The sequence below is a fragment of the Alosa alosa genome, chromosome 18 (genome assembly GCF_017589495.1).
Source record: "Alosa alosa isolate M-15738 ecotype Scorff River chromosome 18, AALO_Geno_1.1, whole genome shotgun sequence".
Lineage (NCBI taxonomy): Eukaryota > Metazoa > Chordata > Actinopteri > Clupeiformes > Clupeidae > Alosa > Alosa alosa.
The window spans coordinates 11,723,958-11,743,902 of NC_063206.1; the positions used below are offsets into that span (position 1 = coordinate 11,723,958).

A 19,945-nucleotide genomic window follows, 5' to 3' on the forward strand; every position below is an offset into this window, starting at 1 on the left:
ATATTCTCTTCGCAAAAATAAATCACGCTTGTCAATTAGTTTCCATCTCCTACTCTTGCAACTCATGTGCATGTAAATGAGTGTGTGCATATGTTTGTGTGTGCTGTGTTTGTGTGTTTATGTGTGTGTGTGTGTGTGTTTGCATGCGCACATGCGTATGCGTGCCTGTGTGTGTGTGTTTATGTGTCTGCATTCATGTGGGTGGGTGTTTGTGCATGTGTGTGTGTGCTTGCCTGTCTGTATGTGTGTGAGTGTGTGTGTGTGTGTGCACGTGCGCGTGCATGTACTTTATGTGTGCAAATCTCAAATGAGTGGGTATGGGTTAGGTTGATGCGGGCTCTTGAGACTAACATACCATAAATATTTTGTCATCTTGGGTGCAACGGTTCAGGTAGGGCTAGTTATTTAGGGGAGTGGCCACCAAGTTTCATGTTCCCTGGTGTTTCAGTAACCCGGGAATCACTGACCAAAATTGATGACGGTAAAAGAAAAAAATAAATTTATTTTTTATATTTTAAATGACTTGTGGGCACTAAAGAAGCAATAATTTCATCGCTAGTTTTTCATGATTACTATTTCAATTGTTTCATATCAAAATTCACTACTTAATTATGTGTTTTATGTAGTTTGTTGAGGACAGGTTCAGACACGTCACATCCATAACGTGAAACCGTAACATCCATAACGCCCGTTTTTCCGACATAATGCATTACGAAAATGACGCATAGTTTCAAAAACACACTTTTTGTGTTCATTCAAGTCTCCTTCATGCTACATATATCATAGTTTCGGCAGTTTACTTCAAAATTCACAGAGTTTGTAGTAACCTGTAATCTCTCACAAAAGTGTGTCCATTTCATGTCACATCCATAACGCTGATAAAATGCCTTGTATTCTTAGGATGAAATTGATTATATGAAAATTGAGGATTTCTCAGTATTTAGAGGACAGAGGTTGCATTAAAAGTTGTGCAAATTAATTCACTGATACTAATTTTGCCCCCACTCTAAGGCATTTTGTTTACCAATATGAGTACAATTGTCACATCCACAACGCTGGAACTGCCCTATTATTATTATTATTATTATTATTATTATTACTACTACTAGTAGTAGTAATGTAGTAATGGTAGTGGTACTGGCAGTTGTACTATTATTATCAGTTATATTGTTATTATCAATATGATGATTAGAATTTCCTTGCACGATCAGACAGGATGTGGAGACTTTGGTAGTGCTGCTGCCTCACTCCAGACCTGTGCTAAAGTCAGATGGTGGAAGATGAGCCATCGTTGAGGCTTCCCCCTCTGCCCTCTCCCCCCCTCTCTCTCTCTCTCTCTCTTTCTCTCTCTCTCCTCTCCCTTGCTTCCCCCTGGGCAGCAGTAAATCACGGTGGCAGTTAGCTAGGAAGCAGCTGCCAATGGTAGTTTTACTGGCGGGAGCAGGAAGTCACCTCCTGACCCTGCCTGCTGCTGCACATCTCCTGTGGCGCTGTCAAAAGGGGACCAAACTCCAGCCAATGCCAGGCGGCAGTGGCGGCGGCGGCGTGGCAGTCTGGTCAAAACACGGCAGGAAACCTGGCTCTTGTGCACGAGCACACACACACACAGACACACACATGCCAAGACACTTATACACACCACACCCCAGTTCTGATTCCTCCACAGACACGCCCTCGCTCACACACAAACAGCACAACCCCCCCACACACACACACACACACACACACACACACACACACACACACACAGCCCCCACCCCATCCCTTCAACAGCTATCACTGCAACCATCTCCCCACCAAACAAAGACCCATCACTCTGTCCTGGAGCACATGGGCCACAGGATAAAAATACCCAGCCCTTTCTGGGACAATTCACACGCTTCCAGAAATAAAAGGAGTGGAGGCAGGAGGAAGAGGGAAAAAAACACAAGGAAATGATGAGACGAAAAATAAAAAGATGAAAACAAACTTTGAAGCCAACTTACATCCTCCCTGACTGAGTGTTATTACAAGTCATTTGCGCGAGAGACATGCCAAAAGCGCTTTACGTCAAACTAGGCTCATTAAGTAACAGAGTAAGTAAACAAACAAACAAACAAACAATTGCTTACCGTGAATACATCATCATCACCCAACTCAGCCTCATTCTGGAGTGTAGAGGAGGAAGTGGTGGAGCCTAAAAAAAATTTTTAAAAAAAAAAGACAAATGGTCTTAGACACTAAACATAAACGGGTCCCTCAACAGCCCTGTGCACCCCGGGGTGAGGGGTGAGTGGGGACCCTTCATGCCCTTGTCTGGAGGTGTTAACTTAGCTGCCTGGCAGCCCTGGGAACAAAGGGGACCTTGGGCATCTGAGGAGCTGGGGTCACTAGGAGAGAGGGGCTGCTTGATGGATGGATGTAACAGAGCCCCGACTGCCACTGCTAAACATAACGTCCCCCGGCCCTGTGCCGCATTGTCAACATGCTGGCTCTATTTTCTCACACCAATAACTGTGCCGCGCAGGCGCACGCAAACGCACATACACACTCTCTCTTTTCCACGAAACCGAAGAAGACTCAAAGCAGAAGAGCAGTGGAAGAAAACCAGAACTAATGTACACACACATATACTGTAGGTACAGCAGTAAATCAGACTGTGTTGGCATGTAATGACATATTCATGAGCACCACCACACCCGATCCCTAGTGATGGAAGAATAACACTGTAGATGTGTCTGAATGAATATTGGGAAAGGGCTTGTGGGTGGTTGGCTTGCTCTGGCAGGAGGTGCCATGCCGTAGCGTACCTTCCGTCAGGTCCTCCTGGGCTTTGCGCACGCCCCTGTCGAAGGCACGGGCGTCCGCCGGACTCTGGAAGGTCAGGCCGCACTTCCTGTTGTCCACTCGCCAGTGATGGAAGGTGGGCGTAGCCCGGGTGTAGATCAGGTCCTTCCGCACGAAGCACTCCAAGATCACCTGCCAATCAAAACATCGGCGCTCGGTTGCTGTTGGCCCAGAAAGTTCTGCCATTTACATACATTTATTCCTTTCCAAAAGCCACTGAGGGCACGCTGAATGCACAGCATTGTCTGTCAAGTCTATATATATATGCACCCATGAGACAGAGAACCTCAGATCTTGGCAGTTCAAAGGCTTCTTTACCATTTGAGCAACTAGAAACTCATCTGGACCGCTGCGAGTTTGAGCGGCCAAGGCGGACTGGACGGCGCATCAGATAAATAATCAGAAAAATAGTGACTACATTGTTCGCCCCAATCCAAAATGGCAGTGTCACCAAAATTAGATTTTGGACGCAAATAAAATTTGAGGAATTCAGGGTGTCTCTGAGATCAGTGTCAAGAGGACAGAACTACACTGACCTATTTAGCTATTTAGTTTATTTGTCAAAATTCACTTAGTACACTAGAGCCAAATCAGTCATTTGACCAGGAAAACATGTCCGCTGAGATGATTCAATTCAAGCGAAAGCACTGGCTACCATTCACAAAAAGATACATCAGTGAGACTGGGCTCTAAACACTGACCGACTGCTGTAGGGTGGAATCTAGAGTTAGCAGGATCGGATGTTTAATCTGTTAATTTTAATCTGAACACTAAAGAAACTAGCTCCATTACTAAACAAACTCTTTAATGCTTACTACTTAACAATACTTGGTTGGTAACTTGGTTTTACAGCACTTTGTAACTTGGTTTTTGCTGTTTAAAATGCTATATAAATAAAGATTATTATTATTATTATTATTATTATTATTATTATTATTACAGCCATTAAACTCTACTTATGTGGGCCAGAGTTTCTCCCTCAGAGTGACTGGTAGGAAAACAGGCTATGGTGTGGAGACAGAGATCTTAGGTGACCTTAGGTGCTCTGTGTTCATGCTTTGAGGATTGACGTATAAACAAAATAACAGCATATTTGAGGTTTTATTCAAATTAATCCCCTCAACGCTGCACTTGTCTTGTTCATTAGCTATTAAGAGGAAGATGACTACAGTGTGTGTGTGTGTGTGTGTGTGTGCAGGAGCTGGACATCTGAGGATTGTGTCTCCGAAATGGGAGCAGGAATATAAGGGAGAGGGGTCAGGGTCAGGAGCCAGCGATGGCAGTGCGTGGGCAGCGTTACCTGCTTATCCTTGAGCCGCTCGCCGTGGATGAGGAAGCTGCAGCGTCCCGTCAGCTCGGCCGGCGGCACCTTGCACACGCCCACCCGGCTGAGGCCGCCGCCCTCCTGCGCCAGCCAGCCCCCGCTCGAGTCGTCCCGTGTCATGACCACCGCTTTGACGCGCACAACGTAACTGTCACTGCACAAAAGACACAGAGGGGGGAAAACACAAGAGTAAAGACGTGAGACTCAAAAACCACACATTTCATAAGAAGCCAAACTGATGATGATATGTGGCGGCATGTGGCGTCACGGCAACATCAGCTCATCCGTTATTCCCATTCAGGATGAATGCTGTGGATGACGTTCATAAAGTCCCATCAGAGAGGGTGGAGGAGAGGATGGAAGCCTTCTCACACGGCCAGTTTCCCATGAACACATTAAGCTTAGTCCTGGGCTAAACTTTTTTAAACTTATACACAACTCTACATTTTTTTAGTGGAGATTTTCACAGAATTTTCTATTTAGTCTTGGACTAGGCTTAATTCATGTATAGGAAACTGGGCGCTCAGTATATATGGGAAATAATCGGACGCTCTGTTGGCTGTCCCGATTAAGTGGCCCCTGCCTCATCCGTTTTAACGGCACAGACAGACCAGAAGCTCAAGTATCGCCAGTGCCATTTGATTTCAGTTGAATCAGCAGCTCAGAGCCTTTTTTTTATTCTTCCTCTTCCTCTCATCCAACCCCAAAACACACAGAGGACACCCCCCTCCACACACCCACCCACACCCAAGCCCTGCATCCTGTGCGGAGCAATGTGGCCCAGCCAACCAGCGGTCGGTAGGGTTGGCCGGTCGGCCTTATAAGGTAATCCGAGCTGGCCTGTTCAATAATTAACCAGGCAGGCCAGAGAGCTCAGAGTTGCAAGGAGGAGAGGCAGCGTCTCGGCACCTGAGTGTCACTAAATCAATACACACCCCACGAGAAAGGGTGCCACACACACACACGCACGCAAAAATGTGATACCAGGAATCAGGCCACAGTTACGACTGTGATAAGTCATGAAGTGATTCTGGTTCATTGTAAGCCACACCCCATACCCCGAAAACAGGAACCCCAACACAACATCCTCTTGTGGTCAATGAGTAGACATAGACATAGACATAGACATAGACAGAGAGAGAGAGGAGGGGGGAGTGGAGGTGAGTATATACCCCGACAACACAGGCCAGACTTGGCTCTAGTCCATGCCCTTCTCCCAGTTATTAAGACTATTCAGCCATTTTATGACCTTTGTAATTAATATAGGCCTACACTAGCTCTACAGGAGACGGGTGTGTGTGTGTGTGTGTGTGTGTATGTATATATTGTGTAACTGCAAATGTGAGTGGGTGCATATGAAGGAGAGACTGTACAGGCAGTATGTTCTGGTATGCTAACGGCTAGCAAGAGTAGAGTAAGCCACAAGTCCAGTGTGACTAGGGGGCAGGGCTGTATGTTAACTTTTTTTGTTCTTAGCACTGGCGCTGGAGAGGTTGATAGTTTTGCAGCACAATCCACAAAATCTCTCAAAATCTGCATTGGTGTGTATTTACAAACACCTCATCTGTAGGCTACACCCTAGAAAACGTTTTAAATAAGGTGTCACTAAGCTGGTAAATCATCCATAGCACAGACTGATTTTTATGTAGCATGTGCTACAAAGATGTAGCACTGTACAGCCCTGATGGGGGGGGAGCAGCAGCAGCAGTCGCAGCAGCCCACACCCACCAGCAGACTGCCACACGGTTTCTTTTCCTCACGGCTGACCAAAGCTGGTTTAAGAACACAAACCAAAGGAGCCAGACTAGCCCTTGACCTGACCAACGCTAGTAAAACACATAGCCAGCAGACACCAGCTAACAACACTGACTACGGCGCAAATATAGATGTTGTGCAAATTTTCAGAATCAAAAAAGAAAAAAACATGGGTGCTGTCTGAGATGAACATTTATTTTCTCAAACAGATAGCGAAAAAAAAAAAAAAAAAAAAAAAAAAAAACAGGCCCTGGAATAAGTGTGCATGTGAGTCACTTGGTCCATCTGTGATGTGGAAATTCACAAAAACGTTTTCTTTTTTCTTCACTCCCTCTCGGTCACCCCCTCACCTTCTGGCTTAAACACTGTCTGGATACAGAGAGACATATACAGAGAGTGAGAGGGGGAGAGAGTAAGAGGGAGGGAGAGAGAGAGAGAGAGAGAGGAAAGAAAGAAAGACTGGTGCAAGAGAAAGAGAGAGGCACTGCCATAACATGTAGTTCCCTTGACAGAAGCATACCGCTCAAAAAATATTAAGGGAACAATTTTTCACAATTGCTACAACGCATTGTTTGCAACTTTCTCAAACTACATTCAGAGACTGTCTTGCAAAATCAAACAATCGCCTCATAACAGTTTCACCTCAACACCAATTGAATGATTGAAGTGTTCTCTTAATTTTTTTGAGCAGTGTGTGTGTGTGTGTGTGTGTGTGTGTGTGTGTGTGTGTGTATATATATATATATATATATATATATATATATATATATATATATATATATATATATATACACACACACATATATATATATATGTTATCCAGCTTTACACTGGCTGCAATGAACGCAATTAAAGATCAATAATCCCCTGTGGAATTATCCGACTCATAAGCCGGCTCTCCATGTCAACTACTAGACATGGCAAAGAATCAGATAAAGGGGATAAGAAACAAATGCCTTCACACCAAACTGTGCTCAGCCACTAATCAGAACTTGGACAAAGATGAAGCCATTAGGAAGTTTGTTTTGTTGTTGAAAATAGTTTGGTGGATGTCCCCTTTGAGAATTGAGACGCCTACCATCTGGTTTACAAGACTCTGAGCAGAAGTCAGACCCATGGCTTTCTAGGGCTGTGATAAACACAAGTTGTGTGAGCGTAGTGTCTGTGTCTGTGTGTGTATGTGTGTGTGTTGGAGGGATTGAATTAAGTGAGTGCATGAGTGTAAATTCTCTCTCTCTCTCTCTCACACACACACACACACACACACACACACACACACACACACACACACACACACACACACACACACACACACACACACACACACACACACAGGAGAGTAACAGAATGTACGAAGGCGTCTGAAGCCGTGACTCCCTGTGTGGAGCACTCTCCCGGGCTGGAAGGTGTCTGGTTGCGGCCTCCTCCTCCTCCTCCTTTCCCATCTGTAGTCTGGGCCCAGCTCCAGCGACACACCCGGCCGGACCACAGCCACCACGGCTACAGCCTCCCAGCCTCCTCGACCCGCTTACCGACGGGGGGGTGGGGGGGTGGATGCACTCAGAACAAACACACACACACACACACACATACCTTCCAACCTTCCACACGGCAGGACAGTCTACATGGCGAGGGGTAGACGCAGAGCAGGTCAACATGATGACACACTCATTCTTTCAGACGATTGTGCCAACGAAAACACACACACACACACACACACACACACAGGACTCCTGAATTAGCCACCCTTGAACCTTTTGACATAAGCCCAAAGGACCAACAGAAAGAACACTGAGAGTTGGAAGTTCAAAGTTTAATTTTGCACTTCATAGTGTCAGACTGGCCAAAACCACTGAGGAATAAAAAAGGTGAGATGGCTTTTTGCATTTCTGTACTGCTCTCCATTTCTTTATCTTTGCGCCGTATACGGTCTCACTAAATCACTTAAAGTGTCAAAATGATTACCAACATGGGGGCAAAGTCCATATTTACATAAGCACTAGAAATCTCTTGGGCTAAAACCTCAGATTTGCCACAATTCATTTAAAAACTCTAAAAGCAAGTTTCACCACTTCGGAGGAGGAGGCCATTCAAGGAAGAAAACACACACGTGACAAGACAAATGATGGCGTAAATGGACGCGCTAATTTCTGGCTTCTGGGCAGCATCTTACTTCCGAACCGTGAAGGATCAGGCCTGGTTTTCAGTCCGGTGGACATGGTGTACGTGCTGGCATGCAGGCCCCCCCAAAAAGGAGGAGGAGGGGATGGAGACGAGGGGCAGCAGATTAGCGCCGGCCACAGTTTAGTCTGTCCGGCCGCAATCTGGGGGCACCACGCCTGGGCGACAATGGAGCACAATGGTGAGGACACAATGAGTGATTGTGTGCGTTTTGTCTGCATCTTACATGAAAATCGCCACCTCTTTCCTAGGTCGCCCTGGGGCACTTCTCAACGATGCCAACAATGGATAATACAGAACATTATGACTGGGATGGCCGCAGGAAAAAAAAAAAAAAAAAAAAAAAAAAGCACACAACAGCAAGTGCGATTCCAATGTCGAAGAGAACAAACGCCAGTCCTCATATTGGGGATGGCGCCTAGGACACTCAGAAGCCAGGAATGATGGGAGAGGCGTCCATGTCTCCAGAAGTCCATTTAGTTGTGGTCCCTACTTTTTAATGAGGAGCATGGGACTGAATTTGCCCTCATTGTTTCAGCACAATCTTCATCTCATGGAACGAAGCTGACCCAGACATACGTGCAACTGAACAATGCTTGGGTCAACAGCATCCAAATCAACTGAAAGTCATGAAATCCTTCCTGACAACATAAGTGGTGGATGGCAATTGCAGATTGGCTTGTTTAAATGATGAGCTGATTCAGAATGAGGCGAACTGAGTCCAGATAAATCAGTTGATAGACGTTGCAAATTCAATACACATTGTCAAGCTCACTTTTTTGCATGCTTAACTCATACTGTAGCTGTTGATTGTGTTGTGATTGTGATTCTGATGGCGAAAACTGGCATATACAGACATACACAAATATTAACACACACACAAAGCTATGTGATACATAAACTACAATGCAATCATGACCACAGTATCTGTTTGAAACCAATCATTTCATTTTTTATTTTGTGTATGCACATTCATACACATTTTGGGGGGTGGGGGTTTGCTGAGATACTGAAGTATACTGAAACCACAACAATCACATCTCAGTTCCATGTTCTCGCCGTTACACAACCACTGGCACTCTCATGTCCCTTCTTAGTCATCGTTTACATCCAAAATCAGAGGAAGCAAACTGCTGGTAATGAGCAAATGCACACACAGGCACACTCTCTCTCACACACAAACTCTCATATACACATACACACACACACACACTTGTCTCACAGTGCTCAGTGGAGAATGACACACGACCAGATGACGGCACACATGAATAAAAATGGCTTGTACATTTCTGTGTCCTCTCTCTCACTCTCTCTTTTCTGAAGCATATTTCCCCATCTCCTTCATACAGGGAGCAATAAGCTTAAATCTCCCCAGTGGATCTATTTTACACTCTTTCTCGGTCCCCCCCTTTCTCCCTTTTTCAATCTCTCCGTTTCCCCCCTAGCCCTCGTCTGAAAAGATGGCACCGCGTGGACGGCCTCCGCATCGGCTCACCCACACACACACACACACACACACACACACACAAAGAGAGCTACAAACAGCCTCGCCATTCCACACCGCCAGAGGGGAGCCAGCCAGACAGCCAGACAGTCAGACAACCAGCCAGCCAGCAACTCTCTGCCCCTTACTGGACACCACACAACCAGCCACGAACTACGGTGGACACAGCAGCAGTGTATGGAAACAGAAGAGAGAATGAGAGGGAGAGAGAGAGAGAGAGAAAGACAAGAGAGGGGAAAGAGGGATAGAAAACAAGGGAAAGAGATAGAGAGACAGAATCTGAGAGAAAGAGAGAGGAGGAAAAACAAGATAGAAATTGGAAGAGACAGCAGTAGCAGAACAAGCAAACCACAGACACACAACACAACACAACACAACACCACCAGTGAACGGTCTGGTCGGACCAGCCCCTGTGCCCGGTGCTTACCGGCAGCCGTGCGCCATGCCTGTGGCTAGGACTGTGGCTCCACGCTGGCAGGGTGGCCAAAGCCCGCCAGCCAGCCGGTCAGGCAGCTCTCGCCCCGGCGCTCCCAGAGCCGCACCCCTCCTCTGCCATCAGCACGACGGTTGTCTCTGCAGCCCCACACACACACACACTACTGCTGCTGCTGCTGCCTCTACTCCCCCTCCCCAACACACACACAGTCGCGAGAACGTACATACGCTCACACACACACACACGCACTCACACACATACACAGCACGTATGATTCAGTCTCCTTGACAAACACACGGTGTCGGGGATGAGTCATCAGCAAGCAGCCATTCTGCCTTGAGCCGGAGGCCTGGAGCCCAGCGCTGCCTGTCGTCTCTCCTCTCTCCCTCGGTCTCCCCTTCTTTCTCCCTCTCTATCTACCCTCTTGTCTGTCATAAAAAAGAGAGCAGGAAAAGACAGAGAAAGAACGAGAGGATTGAGAGCCTGTGTGTGTGTATGTGTGTGTGTGTGCCTGATCAATCCGTTCTTAAAACCTGCAGTGCACCTACATAGCGACGCCCACGCAGATTCGCACATTCAAAGGGAGCCGTTAAACGGGCAGTCCTCGCGATAGCTAGCAGAGCTACGCTGCCACACATGCCATGTACATGTACGCCCACACAGTCCAAAGCACTGTCTCTAATTTACACAGCCATACATGCCTGACTGGTGCATGTTCTCACATTCAATTACTCTCTCTCTCACACACATACATATAAATATATGGCACATGGAAAGAGGATGACTGAGCAAGATTTTTGCATTTCTTGTATGACTCGGCACAATCACTGAAAAGCACCTTTATTGCGGATGTGAAGGTGTTATTAAAACACACCTGGGGGAAGAAGTTGAAGACAAACATGGAGGAATGGTGTGCAACTATACCTAGATGGGTAAGAGGAGGACTCCCAACCCCCAACTAAAAGACTTGGTTTTAGAAATGGTTAAGGCTTCATGAAGCCGCAACTGCTGCTTAGGCCACAGGCCTTTCACACACCTGATTGTGTCAGTGATTGCCCCTTTTGTGTGTGTGTGTGTGTGGGGGGACAAACCTCATCCAGATAAGACCTTGTATTACATGTATCAGTTCCTGATTGCATCCTTATGACTCCATTAAGCCTGTGGTGCAACACCTTATCTGACCACATCAAGAGCTATAAAAGGGTCAAGGTTCACGCCGATGGGCGGAAGCAAAGTATCCGAGTCATCGCTGATAAGAGACCAATTCCTATCTGCTGGCGGGATGGATGGTGGACAAATCGGTGTGAAACAGCCCCCGGGGTCATGAGGGAGCGGTGCCGTGCCAATACGCCACATCCTGGTGCTGCCGCGGGCTCACCTCTGGTGGGGAGGGATGTAAAAAAAAGCAACTTCCTACTTTTCAAAGGATGCTTTACTGACGGACACTAACCCCATTAGTGCAGGCCTGTCGGAAATCAGGGCCACCGTGTGGTGTTTTCTGAGCACAATGCTGGCATTGACCACAGGAAGGTGAGGGAGGAGGAGGAGGTGGGAGAGGGTTGAGTGTGTGTGTGTGTGTGTGTGTGTGTGGGGGTTATAAGAGGATGAGCATAAGAGAGGCCGCTGTCTCTGGAGGGCGAGAGCAGAGCGGGGGACGTTGCCGTCACATGACCATGATCACATGAGGGTGTTGTTCCAGCAGGGATTCTGTGTTCCGTTTGCTCCCTTCTCCAGGGACAAACACGTGCAGTCTGGAGAGGGAGATATGACCCCGCTGGCCCCGATCCTGTGCCAGCAACCGGGCCCAAACCAGCCCCAACAGGCCCTGTGTAGCAGCACCCATCGACTTCCATTAGTTGGCGCAGTACTCCCAAAATCGTATGGCTACACGCACACAGATGGATACACTGAATACTCTTTGGTGTTAATGTCCTGCTGTCACTATGCAGCATGCCACAGTGCAATCTAGTGTCTTGTGGGGTATATACTGTGTGTTCGTGCTAAAGTGACAAACCAAACAAACAATGAAAAAAAGATTCTTCTTCTAAAACCAAGTGCCCAACTGTATCCGATGTTTTGCTGTTAGATATCTAGACAGCAGGCTAAACACTAATAATAGGGTAACTTGAGCCTTGTGTGTGTGTGGAATGACGAGGATTGAGTCCTCACTCTGAGTATGGGCCATACCACTGGAAAGGGGAAGCAGGAGTCACAGACAGCCGTGTAATTTGTGGTCACACAAACACAGGCTTGTCGGGCCCACTGCGAGACACGAGGAGCGCGGCATTTTACTCCAGACACGGCAAACACAGACCACTGCTGCCACAGACACACACAGAGATACACACACACACACACACACACACACACACACACACACACACACACACACACAACACACATATCTCCACTACAAGTCGTGTTGGTCTGCCTACATCAAACTTCAGTAACATCACTGGAGACAAGGACAGACATTTGAATCTAGGTGTTGTTAAAGTTATATTTCAAGGGATGTATTTATAAATATATATACAGTATATATAGTCTTGAGGGTGTACCGCAGCATATATTTTTCACCTTTGTTTCATACGTAGACTTTTGTCAAAGAATACTTTGGTCAATTAAGAAGCATTACTACTTGGGCTGTTCAAAAATGTTACCAATTTCCGCACTAATGTACCATCTACTTTCAGCCTCAACTGAAAAGCATGTTTGTCAGTGTGCATATCTATCAATAAACTTATTTAACAAAGTTCTGATATAGCTACATACAAAAAGTAAGAACAAGAGAAGAACACTCTCTCGGCGGTGTCAATTTGATTCTACATTAGATGTCCTCTTAAGTGCATTTTCACTTATTATGAGTAGCACCTACCAGTGTGTGCATGAACAGAGCTCCTGTTCGTGCCTAAGAGCTGAAAAGCTTGCCTCTCTAGCCCCTCTCTCATCGCCCCACACAGCACACACACAAACACATGAAAGAGAGACAAAAAACAACGATAAAAAAAGAAAGAAACTGGGGGAAGTTTTATCGGGCTGAGTGGCTTCCGCCCTTCTTTGGCAGGTGGGCTGAGCAGTTGCACTAATCCAGATAAGAGTGGTGCTGTTACTTCCTCAGATAAGGCCAGCGCAACCCCGCCTGGCCCACACCACCCTCCAAACAACACAGGAGTGGAGCAACAGACAATATAGTAGGCCCATGATCCAACCTCCAATGACAAACACACACACACACACACACACACACACACACACACACAAACCCAACTTCCATTCACACAGAATGAGCAACACATTCACAAACAATAATGGACTGGTGATTACACCAGGGCATGTAGTTACAGGGTTCAATAAGGGCATATTAGCGTGCTAACATCAAGAGGAAAAGGTCACAGTCAGCAGAATCCACAATTGATCCCGGCATCCATGTTAACACATTGGGAAACTGATTACCAAAGCCTCATGTCTGATTATTGAAAGCCAAAGCCCTCCAGGGAGCTTTTATTTAATATCAGATGTTTGGTCAATAGCTCCAGCCTCAGTGAACCAATCTCACGTGTTGGATACCCTCACTCACACACGCAGTCCAATGACTTCCTGCCAGATGAGCTTTCAAAACACCAACTTGTGGGAACCAAATCCATAAAGTAAAGGGGCAAACTTAAACTCAAACAAGCTGCACATACAGTCAAACAAACAAAAACACAATCTAGCTAATCCAACCCACAGAAGTCAAACTCAAAAACAGCCACGAGAGAAACTCCCTTTTTATCACAGACACACCACACCACACCAGTCAGTGGGCTGCCTATTGAAACTAGTTACAACACTTTTCCACTACTCTTAACATTACTATAGACCTAGACCCTTGGCAATCCCCATGTCTCACTCTGCCCTTCTACTGTCTGAGGCTTGCTAACCGCCCTGTCTGCCCATAGACTTATTCTTGGGGGACCTTCTGGGCTTGGTGGTGGGTGCTGAGGGCCCATGGGGTTCCCTGTCTAGTGGCAGGGAGTACCACCAAAGGCACCGGGAGCATTAGCATACCAAATGAACCCATCCAAATGAACTAGGGTACCTTGTCAGGCCTCCAGACACCATTTAAAAAGGGTCGCGTTTGCAAATGAAGAGAGACTTGACTGCCGCAATAAAACACACATAATGGTTTCCTGTTCAGGACATGACTAAGGGGACAGTCTCTGCCACCCTCTCATCAAGGATATAAGGTGTGGGTATGGATGTGGGTGTGTGTGAGAGTGACAGAGAAAAGGTGGGGGGAGTGAATGGCTATCATTCAGGGTGGAACATATTCCTAAGAGGAGGCCTTGTTTGTGCAGGACCGTTTACAATAGCGGAGCCGCCTACACAAATAAACTGTTCCATTTTACTGCTTAGGTTGACCAATAAAGTTCTAGGAAACAATCAAATTAAATATTAACAACCTGGCAGGTCAGGCTGAGGCATTTGTCCCCCACACCACCTACATCCCCTCTTCCAAGTCAGCATCCTGAACATGTGGCACTAGTGCTAGTCAGTGAGACAACAGCCTAGTCCTTTAGGATAGCCCCTCAAGGACACTGGTTCTTGAGATTGATTTGCAAGGACAACTAGTCCTTCAGAGAGTAAATGTCTCCATTGTCCACCTTTTAATACTGGCACAGAAATCAACCACCATTTAAAAACAAAACAATATACTTAACTAAGAAATAACCCTCATATCTTTTAAAAACACAAACTTTTAATTGGCCCATATGTGCCTAGAAGAGACAAAAAGCATTGTCATGTACCTTTAATTACTTGCAGTGTTTGCATGTGTTTGTTTCAGTGCTTCCAGAGAGGGGGCTTAGCAGCTTTTTAAAAGGGTGGTGACCTTGCATCCACTGTGCAGGCTCATCACTGTCAACAGAAATCCGAAACGTGTGGAGTTTGGCAGCGCAGTCGATAGGGAAGCGTGGCCCCGACAGGCCCATACCACCATCGAGCCACAGAGGAGAAAATCCATCTACCATTAGGCCTCTCGGTCACTTCCACTCGCTTAGCCCCCACCCCCCCGCCCACACACACACACACACACACACACACACACACACAAAAAATACTAACCAGCACATTTTCTTTAGGCTTGACCAAAAAAAGACTGGAAGAGGGGACACAGAGGAAAAAAACAAGGACAGGGGGGGTAGTGATGTAAGATAATTCCAGGTTTAAGCCATTAAGACAAAGGTGACTTTGCAGGCAAGAGGAAATGTGATCTATATCGAAAATGAACAGATTGGACTAAAGTTCTTCTTAGAGGATATAGTGGGCTTGCATGAGCCACATGAGCAATGGCCAGTACTAATATAAAATAATTAACAACTCAGTTCTATTACACCAGATGAAGCACCTGAGTGACTTTCATGCATATAACAATTGATAGTAATGGAAGTACAACTTTATGAAAAGGTGGATTCTGGACTAACAAATGTACCAAGTGAACTGTCAAATATGGTTCTACTAATAATATGACAAAAAAAAATATAAAAAACACATTCACCCGTATTTCCCAGGTGAACAACAAAACATAAAAAAAGCAGACAGTAGGCTAATTCTAGAATAACTGTATAGGGCATCGCCACCTTTGACTTCAGTGAAGATCAAAACATCAGTCTAGTACTTTGAATTCTTTTAAATAAATATATATTTTGGAACTTCTTTGGGCACCAGAACACACCCTTCTTTAAACATAAGAAAAACAGCTCTGGGAACATAGTAGTGGTGATACACACAAACACCTCCCATTCACAAATGCAGAGAAAGACCACTGACAAAACACCAGACATAAGACTGATAAAAACATATAAATACCAAATACCCTTTAGGGTATAATGCACATTTCCATCTCCTGACTGTAGATATGTCAGGGTGGTTATTAATACAATACTGAGTGTAGCAAGTCTTTCAATAATTTAAATAGTTGTATGGGGTTGGGGGCAGCCTAAAAAACAGTGACTTGCATGTCTTTTTTAAGACAAACGGCCTGCTCAGTAAAGGCTATACAAGTCATTCACCAACTCTGTAGCACAGAGCAAGAAAAACAGGCATGCATGTTGGTTACATCAGCACTCCAGCCCTTTTTCAGTTCCACATTTCCAGTCGCTAGACTCCTGAGTCAGGGCAGGAATGGGGATCCAAAATCGATTCCCACCGCAGAGCTATAGGGCTCCGGCTCTGGCGAGGATGCAGCTCTGACCTTTTCTGAATGTCATTTTGCATTGTTCCCTTCTGTGTCACCACTGACAGAGCTGGACATCTTCATGCTTCAGAGGCAACGTAGGATCAATACAGCTGCCATACCCTTTCCCTGTCGTGTGTATTGTGGGGGAACGTGGGGGAGGGCTTCGTTTAGTCAGATCCATGCAATTGTAGTAGGCACGTGGAGCTATCACGTGCCAGTAGCGTCTTGTTTTTTTGTGATATGCTCTCTACAATCACTGTTCAATGTGCAGGCTGCCATTGACTAAAATCACTACATGAACAAATGCGATTCCTTGCAGTCTCTTCTGGGGGTAACATTTAAACCACATTTCGCACATATGAGTACACTAACTAGACTAGCCAAATTTGTTTGCGATTACAAAATGTGTAAAGGTTTAATTCAATTACAATTCTATTTAAGTAGGTTAGGCTAACCAGCTCAAAAAAGGTCAAGGAATAGGCTATTATCGGAAGATATCTGGAGAAGGAGGTGTAATTTCTGTATCGCTCAGTCGTCTCTATTTTAAGACCGTAATAATGTTCAGGTTCAATCCTAATCGATATGTCCTCTCATGATCGTTACCTTGTCGAAGCGAGCGAGTGTAGCTAGTCATGAATGAAGCGGACAGAAGGTTAGCGCTTTTATGAATGGGCCGGCGGGCGTCATGCGACCCTGGCTGGCGCAAACAGCTCCCCTGCCCTTCGCCCTTCCGTTCCAAAAGCACCGGCACAAGCACTTCCACTCACTTGAGACCGGTGTGCGTGCATGTTGAAATGCTGGTGCGGCAACATGCCGTGCATGTCCTGTATGTATAAATAAATATAAACGGAGGAGACAGCCAGAAAGATGACGGGTTTGCAATACTTTCATCTCATCCAGGCCCAGTAGAGGATCGCTACATAGGCAACCTACAAACATGACGACTAAAAACATGACAAACACCACAACACTGTTAGTGACGTCCTTTGAAATAAACTATGTTTGGAAGAAATGTACAATCTCAGTTACACATGTCTCCCTTACCAAGGATATGTTTGGCTGGCTGGCATGAGGTAGGCCTATCTCTGTGAGTCTCTTTGGTTAGGCTGCGATAATTTGTAAGTGGTAGCATTTGAAGTTCAACCTATTTAGCAAATGTCTATATTTTTGTATGAGCTCAAATATTAAACACCCAAATGTCACACCTAACAACTAACTGGCATTCAAGTCGTTGAAGCTGATCGGTGTCTTTTTTATGAATGAAGCACAGTATGCAAATGAGTGCGATTCAAGAAAAAGAAAACAAATGGCGGATACAACCTAACCGAGGTTATTGGTTAACTTGGAACTTCATCAGTACTTTCTGTTGGACTCACGCGATTAGACAAACAGTCTAAGAAGCACTTAAAAGTAAAGAATAAAGAATGCGATCACTCAAAGGCAAAAAAACACAGTTACAAATAATTGAAGGATGTTAGATTGCATTAAATTAACTTTCCGAGAGGCAGTCTGGGTTTACAAATTGAGATGATTTCCATATCTTTAAAACAGTAAATCCCTTTACAAAATGTTTCCGATCCACCCCCGCCATAGCCTACTCGCTCCCTCCCTCTCCCTCCCCAAGTCAAGATCCGGAGAACAAGGAGGGGGCCCCAATCCCCCTTTTTCCCTGCGTCCACTGTCACTTCGTATGCTCCATACCACAAAGCACTTTCAACTCCTAAAATAGTGCCTAAACTTGCCAAAACCCAAACTTCCGTCTAGCACACGATCTGCATTATAGTAAAAGTTTCGTTTCCACTGAGTCGGTTAAATTTATCCGAATAAAACATTACATGCAAGTCTTACTTTAGGGTGAAAAAAATGTTTAAATTGGGCTTCTTACTCGTTTGGGTGTGTTTCTTCAATCATTTTCTCGTTTCACCTCCAAAACAATCCCACAATGGGTGCGCGCATTTCGCTCGTCATGTTCTTGCCACTCTGAAACAATACTCCTCGATGTATGGTTTAATCGAACCCTTAGGTGTTTGTTTTGTTCTTTCTCTCCCGTCTTCGTCTTGATGCTTTTGCTTTTTTTCCCTCTCCGCTTCGCTCTCTCTCCTACTCGCTCTCTCCTATGGAAGCAAACCAGTTGCTCTTGAAGACGCAGACGCACGGCGAATGTGTATCCCGTTGGTCAATATCTCCAAAGGTATTTTCCGGATTTAAAGTTCTGGAGCGCTTAATGGACTGTCCGTGAATTCCTCGGTTGAGAATGTAGGTTGATGTTGCTGAGGGTGGCCCCGTACGAGCCCCATCTCTGGTTACTCCATGTTGGATTGTGCAGCAGGCAAGCAGGCAGACAGCAGCAGCCCAAGCAGCACCGCCGACACACACAAGGGGAGGAGGGCTTGCAGGACGGAAGCATGACGTCAGTCTCCACACACTTCAACGCAGGCCGTTTGGACTGAAAGGTGTTCTCATTAGTGAATGCTGTTGCCTGCGCGGACGATCTGAGAATCTATTCTGTCTCCTGCATGCTACTTCCCTGTACAGTATTGACCGATGTCAACTTCTGTGGCCATATAAGAAGACTTTGTCCTGTTAATTCTGTCCTAAAATGTCCTAACAGGCAGACCTACTTTAACAACTCTGATTCCAGTTTTAAAATCCAGTAGACCTATGATCAGTTAGATGGACATATGCCTGCACACCACACATGCATCACTAAACTGTCAGTTTCTGAGTCGCTCTTCAATAGACAATTTCCACTGGGACGTGTGGCGGAGATCAAAGGTGGACAGTTCTTATGGCTTAGGCTATAGCTCTTCCAGAACACAAAAGGTTAATGCCGTGCAGCCTACCAAGTAAAAGTGGGATTTTAAGGAAATCGAACAAGTGATGAGTTCTGTAAAGCTTTCCCGATGGGCAACGGCAGCTCTTTGAATGTGTTCTTGATATTCAAATAGGCCTAACTAACAAACAGTTCTTGATATTCATGAAGAACTGACTCACTGTTTGTCATCAGAATCTGTTGCAATGACAGTGGCGTTTTAGGCCTATAACTAGACACAATTCATAGTTTTGAAGACAAAGTCAAATTATTTCTGTGATCAACATACTCCATTTCATGAGGCTAAATAAATGTATTGGGTTGGCCTATAGCCTATGTATTGATGATAAAGAAATCCTCAAAAGTATTGTCGGCAGTTTCCCATCATTATTGAAGTTTGATCAGGGACTCATAGACTTTTTAGGTCACAGCATAAGGGCTTGACTGTGACATTACGACGCCCCCAGCTGGCTACTAGCTCACCCTACGCCTAAACCATGAAGGCTAGGCCTGCTCCTCAGCATAGTAGGTTGAATTATCACTTAAGCGTCGTCAAAAATGTTCCACATTAGAATAGTATAACCCCGACATTTAGACATACCATCAAGCAGTATGGAACTTGAATTTTGAGAAATGCTTTGGTGGCGTGCTTATCGATGGCGTGCTTATCACAGTCAAAACACAGCATACCATCAAGCAGTATGGAACTTGAATTTTGAGAAATGCTTTGGTGGCGTGCTTATCACAGCCAAAACACAGCTGACTACACTTCCATTAATTTAGACACACATGAAATAAACTAATTGTATATTACCTTAAACTGCCCAATCACAGCAAGTCAAAACAATCAAGGGCACATTTTCCTACATTACATTTAAAGACACAACAGT

At 45.4% G+C, this 19,945-nt stretch overlaps 1 protein-coding gene across 2 annotated transcripts in view; it reads right to left on the reverse strand.

The window, feature by feature from the left end:
* Positions 1 to 18,676, reverse strand: part of spred2b (sprouty related EVH1 domain containing 2b) — a 29,865-nt gene extending 11,189 nt beyond the window's left edge. Inside the window, exons 1-4 of one of the 2 annotated variants that reach the window (XM_048269829.1) lie at positions 18,129 to 18,676; positions 4,127 to 4,304; positions 2,790 to 2,958; positions 2,112 to 2,176 (exon numbers count right to left, since the gene is read on the reverse strand). In XM_048269829.1, the coding sequence (XP_048125786.1) occupies positions 2,112 to 2,176; positions 2,790 to 2,958; positions 4,127 to 4,304; positions 18,129 to 18,154 (438 nt within the window). In that variant the 5' untranslated portion in view covers positions 18,155 to 18,676. Of the gene's footprint in view, positions 1 to 2,111; positions 2,177 to 2,789; positions 2,959 to 4,126; positions 4,305 to 10,017; positions 10,646 to 18,128 lie in introns of those variants that run through there. The other variant, XM_048269830.1, reaches the window with a different exon arrangement.
* Positions 18,677 to 19,945: the final 1,269 nt, after the last annotated feature.